Source organism: Apus apus, chromosome 16 (genome assembly GCF_020740795.1).
Source record: "Apus apus isolate bApuApu2 chromosome 16, bApuApu2.pri.cur, whole genome shotgun sequence".
Taxonomy (NCBI): domain Eukaryota; kingdom Metazoa; phylum Chordata; class Aves; order Apodiformes; family Apodidae; genus Apus; species Apus apus.
This window is the reverse complement of record NC_067297.1, coordinates 6,871,204-6,878,478: the sequence shown is the minus strand read 5'-3', so window position 1 is coordinate 6,878,478 and position 7,275 is coordinate 6,871,204. Positions and strand designations below refer to the sequence as shown.

The following is a 7,275-nucleotide window of genomic DNA, read 5'->3' as shown; positions in this document are numbered from 1 at the left end:
CGCTCAGGCGCTCGCCGGGCACCTCACAGGGGTCCTGGCCGGCGCGGAGGCCCCGTGCCGTACAGCATGGCGGCGCTGTGGCGGAGGCGGCTCCCGGCGGTGCCGGGGCTGTGCCGTACGCTGCGAGCCCTCTCAGGTACAGGGTGCGCGCGGGGCGCGGGCCTGGCCGGAGCTGCGCCTCCAGCTCTCCTGGTGCTGAGTGCGCCCGGGGAGCGCTCCCCGAACCCCTCCCACAGCCGTGCGGCGGCCAGAGCCCCCGCCACCGCTGTGGGCACCGGAGGCTGCCAGCACCTCCTAGCCCTAGAGGCATCTTTCCCCTCTCTCAGCGGCTGAGGCGGGAAGGGTGTCAGGCTGCCTCCGTCCGTGACGGCTTTTGGAGCCCCCGCGGCCTGGTGCCTCTCCTGAAGCCCGTCCCTCGGCCCCCGAGTTGCTGAGGGAGCCCCGGGCCTGGCCGGTGGCTGCGAAGCGGGCAAGGCCTCCTGCAGCCGGGCCTTCCGGAGGGGTAGCAGGGCCCCTCGAGAGGCACCCAAGCCTTTTCTCTAGGTTTGACTCCCAACAAGCTTTCCTTTCCGCTCTGGACCAACTGGCACCTCTCTGAAAGTGCAGGTTGCTCTGATGCTCTTAAGAAATGAGTTGCTGCTCGCCTGTGGGCTTCTGCCTCTTCAAAACTGCTCTGGGAGACTGGGCTGGTCTGTGGAGAGGCTGAGGTGGCAGCAGAGGCTGGCTTCCCTCTGATTGCCCCACCACACCCCTGCAAGGTCTACATTGCAGCCCAAGCAAGTCTGAGAAGGTGACCTGCTGAGAAATCTATCTGTAGAACTTGCTGATGTAACACAGAGACAGAAAACCTACGCTGCATCCCAGCTGCAGCTGTCTAATTAGGCAGAAAAAGCTTCCTGGGACATTGTGTAAAAGTCTATTTCCTCACTTCTTGGGATTGCTTTATTAGCTGTAGTTCATTCATGAAAACAGATTAGATAACGATTTTTGGGGACACTGTACAGTGCTCTAGTAAAGAAAACCCAAGTCAACAATAATAAATAGTAAAAAAAAGTGTGTTTATTATATAATTACCTTCTTAGGTTCCTCTCCTGTCTTCCTCACTTGTTTGTTTTCCTGTTTTTCACGTCCTCTTTGCAGGAAAGAATGAGTATGATCTTCTGGTAATTGGTGGAGGGTCTGGAGGCCTTGCTTGTGCAAAAGAAGGTTTGTATGTATAAATAACTAACAAACGTTTTGTTTTAACTTAAGTGGTGCTTATGGAAACTAAGGGAAGTGTTTCTGGTAATACTAAAGCTTTCTAAGAAGCCTAGTGTACTTCAGTCCCTGCACATTAATCATTAACTTGGCTCCATACAGTTAATCTGCAAACTAATTCACACCTCCAGGTGGGCTGATTTTATTTGGCTTTCCTGTCAACCTTTGAAAAAGTATTTCTTCTTTTTTTCTTGGGAAAATCTAATAAGCTTTTGTTCAATTGTTACTGTAAAATATTCTGAGTGCCTCTGTAGATACTGTATTTTTAAATTATACTGTTTCTTGTCTATGTGTTACAACAATAGTCCTTTCAGACTGTTTTCAAGACCTATCTAATTGTGGTAAAGAACCTTGCCCCTTTGTAGCTCAATGCATCATGTTCAACAGCCCACAAGGTTCTCAAACATCTCTTTTGGGGTCAGATTGCATTTCTAGGCTCAGTGGAAACTGGAGGCTCTGTTCTGGGTTATTAAGTGCCTTCTGGAGAGTCTACTGACTACGTAGGCAGCATGTGTCCCTAGTCTGGTATCTTGAGTTAGGCACTATAAACCACCAGCTGTCATATGCTGTACTCTGTGCCTGTGCTACTGAAAATGTTTAGGTTTGTGTGTTTCTCCCTCCTCTAAATACTTTGTTTTGCTTTTTGTTTAAAGCTGCTCAGTTTGGGAGAAAAGTGGCTGTTTTGGATTATGTGGAACCTTCTCCACAAGGTATGGAAGAGAAATACTAGGATAATAATTGGATGTGTGTATAAAAACAGTTGCCTAGGTGAGCAGATTACTTCAGGCAGCCAAGTGGCCAGAGCCCCACTGCTTCTTTACGTGTAGTAAAAGTCTTTCAGCCCAGTTTCCTGTACTGCTCATTCCCTCCAATTATCTCCCAGCTCTTCCTGATTCCCCTGCATGGGAAGGTTGTTAGCAGTGTTTGATGCTGACATTTGTAGCAGACTTTAGATTTCAGTATGTGAGAACATTGTCAAGGTGTTATTTAGAGTTTCTGAAAATTAAGAATCGCATCATATTGAGACTCGTCTTGTACAATATGTAAAATAAGATCTGCAAATGCAAATAAGCAAATGTGAGTGGGTAGTAACTGATTCTTCAGAGCTCTGAGCAACATCTTGAGATGTTTGAATTTTAGAAGAAACGTATAAAGAGGTTGTTCCAATCAACACAAATGAACATAAGCAGAACTAGAAACTGATCTGTAGGAGACAGTAAACTGTGTGTTGTTTCAGAACTTTTTAACTAGTTGCATAAATAGCCTAATTCTCTAAGTAACCCGGTTTCATTAAGTTAGTCTAACCTGATGCATTTACTTTTTTCTTTCTTTCTTTTTTTCCAAGGAACCAAGTGGGGACTTGGTGGAACTTGTGTGAATGTTGGCTGCATTCCTAAAAAGCTTATGCATCAAGCAGCCCTTTTAGGGAGTGCCCTTAAAGATGCCCAACACTATGGCTGGAATATAGCCCAACCTGTTAATCATACCTGGTAAAGATTATTGCTTATATCTACTCCTATGTGCTGTAAATATGTAACAACTTTTTCCAGTTGGTATTTATTTAGGGATAGCTAGGGAAGTGAATTTTATGTGAAGCTTTTTAGACTGCTTCTTGTTTAAAACACCAAACTATTGACTGGTTTATCAGGGCAGATATTATGTTTGTTTTGGTCTTGATAATTTAATTTTACAACAAAAACTGCTGTAGAACTTTCCTCATTTCTAGTAATTGCCAGTATCTTTGAGTTGCATAATGTGAGTTTGTAACGTGGTGACTTCAGGTTCAGTTTCTTGTTTTGTGGTAGGTCTGTGATGGCACAAGCTGTTCAGAATTATGTGAAATCCTTGAACTGGGGACACCGAGTGCAACTACAGGACAAGTAAGTAAGACTGTGAAGTTCATCTTTCTTCGCCTAGTCAAGGAGCTCTCCTTGTAGAACTGCTGAATTGCCTTTGGGGATTCTCATTAGACCTGTTTTTTTGAGTTCTTGAGTCTTTTCTGCTCAGGACAGTAAATGCCCTTGCCAATGTGATTTCCATCCCTGAATCTTTCTTTTTTTTTTTTCTGGGAAAGAGTGGTGGAAAGTGACCATACATGAAAGCTTTCTAACAGCACAGTGATCAGGGAATGCTCTCTTTAATCTTGAGAGGTTTTGCTTTAATATGAAGTAGTAAGGGTTTCTCAAGATGATTTCAAGCTTGTCCAGCAAAATGTATTTGCCATACAAGCCCACAGATAACACTGTACTAGAGCAGCTGGATTTTTTGCTTTCAGTGCGGAAATGGTTCCAAGTTTTTTCACCGTGGAGTTTCTTTTATAGAGGAATTGTCTTCATGCATAATTTAGCAGGTACTAGTCTTGTGAATACTGCTGACTAACTTTTGTATGCTCTCAAATGAGCATGTATTAGTAATGTTATAGTTAGTAATATTAGTGCTATGGCTAGTGGAAAATGCATCATTTGAGCAGGTCAATAATCTGATCCCAAAGTATGTTGCAAGGTTAGGTACTCTGCTGTATAGAGGGGTTAACTGTGACACAAGAATTAAGTGACTTAAATTACGTGACAAAGCTGCAAACAATCCTATGAAATGAAATGCTTTCTTCCTTTTACTTTTCTCTGCCTGTTTGCTATCCTTTTTAAGTGCTAAAAAGATACGGAAAAAGTAGCTGATTTTATTTCATTCCAGCTCTTCACTGAGTGTGCATTTACATTGCTGTTTTCTTCTGAACAGGAAGGTGAAATATTTCAACATGAAAGGGAGTTTTTCTGATCCACACACAATTCGTGGTTTAACAAAAGCAGGTAAAGAGGTGAGCTGCTGTGCTGATTTCTGTGGAATCGTTCACTTCAAACGTTTCAGGTCTTCATGTGTTCGTTTTCAGGTCAACTGAGAGCTAGATGTTACTTTTGCAAACTGCCTTAGGTATTCAGTAATGTTTTGGTGAGGGATATTTGCATTTTCCACCTAGAGAAGAGGTTTATGAACTTGACTGTTGCCTACTGGGTTCCTTAGCCTCTACCCTGTCAGTTAGATGCCATTGATTTTTTATTTTTTTTTCCAGATGGAAATGCTGAGGCAAAAGGAATTTTTTATTTTTGGTCAGAGTCATACTGCTTCAATAGATGTTTACAGAGATGTCAAAAGGACCAGTATCTCCTTCTTGCTCTGTGCATTAGATCAGTCTGAGGAGCTGAGGAGCAATTCATCTGAGGAGTCAGATGAATTGTAAGCATGCTTAGCTTTCTGATACAAAATTGTGTGTGGGAGGCAATTGTGCAGAATGAGCAGCTTCAAACAACTGGGTCACATAACAGAGTGATGACTATGTCTACAGATGTAACAAGAGACAGAACATACATTTTTTAACACTTTCTTGAGGTTAGTTATATAATGCTACTGGTTAAAATCAGCTTGAGAGAGCAAAAGTTTCTGGGGGTAGATACTTAGCTTTTTCTAAAAATGTGCCACTTTTGAGGCAGCTTAATTCCAGGCCTTAGAGGCAGAGTTCACTTGCTGTGATCTCTGTGTGTTTTGTCATAAGCAAAAATTGATTTTGAAAAGCTGCCCATTGTGCACAGCTGGTGCTTCCAAGTAGTCATCAGAATCTTCTCCAGTACAGGAGCAATTGTAAGCTTAATATGAAAACAAAACCTGACAGAGAATCTGTAGGAGAAATTCATGCATGTATTAGTTATTTTATCTCCATCCTTTTTTTTTTTAATGCATTGCTGATTAGTTTGTCATATAAATAGCAGATCTTAAAGCCAGCTTTTTCATTTATCGCTCATTTATACATAGGTGAAATCTAAAGACAGGTAAAAGGATTTCAAATGCTTGATTTTGTATTTTTGCTTGTAGACTGTTGTTACTGCAGAAAATATTGTCATTGCTACTGGAGGAAGACCAAAATATCCTACACATGTAAGTCACACTTGCCATCTGACAACTGCAATGGCTTTACTGGTTTTATTGCAGGTAACAGGGAATGTTTGGAGGATAAAAAAAGTGTAAATATAAAGTAACACTTGAGAAATTTTTGTACTTACGTCATGTGAGAAATTACCTTTTATATAAAGCACAGGCTTTTCAGAAAAATATTTCCATAGAATGCAATTTGCATCAATTTGCTATGTTGGTGTTCCTTAGAGCTGTAGGATAATTCATGTTGGAAGGGATCTCTAGAGATCATCTAGTTAAACCTCCTGCTCAAGGAGGCTGGTATCAGCTATTGAGTTAGCTCAGAGGTCAGATCAGGGTGCTTACGGCTTTTTGCAGTCAGGTTTTGAAAATCTTTGAAGATGAAGACTGGGTAATGTATCTGGGCAATCCAGATATATTCCCTGTGTTCTACTGGTTATACTTCAGCTAGTACAGCTCATGCTTCTATTAGCTTTATTTCCTGCCAGGAATTGCGTTGTAAATTCAAGATCTTACCTGTGTGTTCATAGATTCCAGGTGCACTGGAGTATGGAATCACAAGTGATGATCTGTTCTGGTTAAAAGAATCTCCTGGAAAAACGTAAGTTACCTTACGGTGGCTTTAACAGATGCTGACATTGATACTTTTTCTTTATGGCAAGGTGAAAAATGTTCAAAATGGGCTTTTATGCACCAGGTTTCCTGTCATTCTGTTTTCATTGTTTTGCTGTGCATCAGCGTCACACTATCAGTCTTCATTAATAATGAATAGATTTCCTTACCTCTCCCCTTTATGAAATTCCCTTCGAAAATCAAATTAAACATGAATATTCACCGGTTTAGGCTAACGTGACTTGTTTGCTGTAGCAATTATACGTGGAAGTCACAAGAGGGCACCATAAACTCAAACGAAGGCTGTCCCTAGTCTTTGCAACGGGTGTAATTTCATTCAGGTTAGAAACTCCAACATAATTTAATGTTCTCTTAAGTGGTGGCAGTTCTGATTAAAAAAAAAAAAAAAAACAAAAAAAACCACGATGAGACAATTGGCTTTTTTTGCCTTTTCTTATGCTTTGGGAGCTATTGTTATAACTGAAATACTAAAAATCAGTTTTAATGGAAATGAAAATCCATAGTTTGTTTTTTACAGCACATAGCACAGTAAGATTTTGAGGCTACACAGCACTACAGAGCAATTTCCTTATGCAAATAATTGTGATATGAAATGCACAGTTCCTAGAATGGAAGTCAGAGAAATTTTTTTTCTTTTCTCTACTAAGCAATTCTAGAAAAGCAAAGTATATATAAGAAAAAGAGACTTGAAACTAGAATACTGGTTTTTTGAAAGAAAACAGAGCTACCATTCATTCTAATATAAAAAATGCACTGTGCTAAGCTAAACATCAAATAGATAGAAAAGGCTCCTTTTCACAGTTTTAAAAGGAAAGTAAATTTGCTGTTGTTTGTAGTAGATCAGTCACCTCTTGAATTCTGAGAGCATGATTTATGGGAGGAAATTGTCTTTTAAAAAAGCCCCAAAACACCAGAACCCCCCACAAAAACTAAGCATAAGATTTATCCCGGTAAGATGTCTCTGTGAAAATGTGGCTTTTGTCCAGTTGCTGCTAATGCAAGTTGTAACAGTGTAATGTGGGAGTCTAATGTTTATATGTTGCATTCCTGAGATTTAGTCAAAATAAGCCTGCAGGGGCTACAGTAGCATTTCTGTGCTTTATCAGGCTGTGTCTTAGCAAATGAAGGAGGGACTTGTTAAAGGTTTGTTTCTGTCGGATTTGTTTCTATTATAAATATTCCCAAAGCTCAGTTTAACACCTTTTGTTTTCAGTCTGGGATGTGTTGTACTTATTCTTGCTTTTCTCTTTCTCCAAATGTACGTATCTCAGCAACAAATTACATGCCTGGGGCTTATAGAACTGTCAGTCCTGCAGTTATTCATATTTTTAAAAAAAGCACAAACCGTTAAGCAACTTAAAAGTCCCTTAGATACACAAACATTGTGAAGAAATTCTTGCTACTGAGATGAGTTTTGGCACAGTGAATTAGAAAAGATGCCTTGAATATGTTCAGAATGAG

At 40.7% G+C, this 7,275-nt stretch overlaps 1 protein-coding gene across 3 annotated transcripts in view; it reads left to right on the top strand.

Annotated features, from left to right (window-relative positions):
- The window catches only part of TXNRD2 (thioredoxin reductase 2), a 37,128-nt gene that overhangs the window by 2,724 nt on the left and 27,129 nt on the right, over positions 1–7,275 (top strand). For 2 of the 3 annotated variants that reach the window (XM_051634303.1, XM_051634304.1), the window contains exons 1-8: positions 50–136; positions 1,141–1,206; positions 1,911–1,967; positions 2,603–2,747; positions 3,063–3,137; positions 3,994–4,072; positions 5,122–5,184; positions 5,712–5,782. In XM_051634303.1, coding sequence (XP_051490263.1) covers positions 67–136; positions 1,141–1,206; positions 1,911–1,967; positions 2,603–2,747; positions 3,063–3,137; positions 3,994–4,072; positions 5,122–5,184; positions 5,712–5,782 — 626 coding nt within the window. In that variant the 5' untranslated portion in view covers positions 50–66. Of the gene's footprint in view, positions 1–49; positions 137–1,140; positions 1,207–1,910; positions 1,968–2,602; positions 2,748–3,062; positions 3,138–3,993; positions 4,073–5,121; positions 5,185–5,711; positions 5,783–7,275 lie in introns of those variants that run through there. The other variant, XM_051634305.1, reaches the window with a different exon arrangement.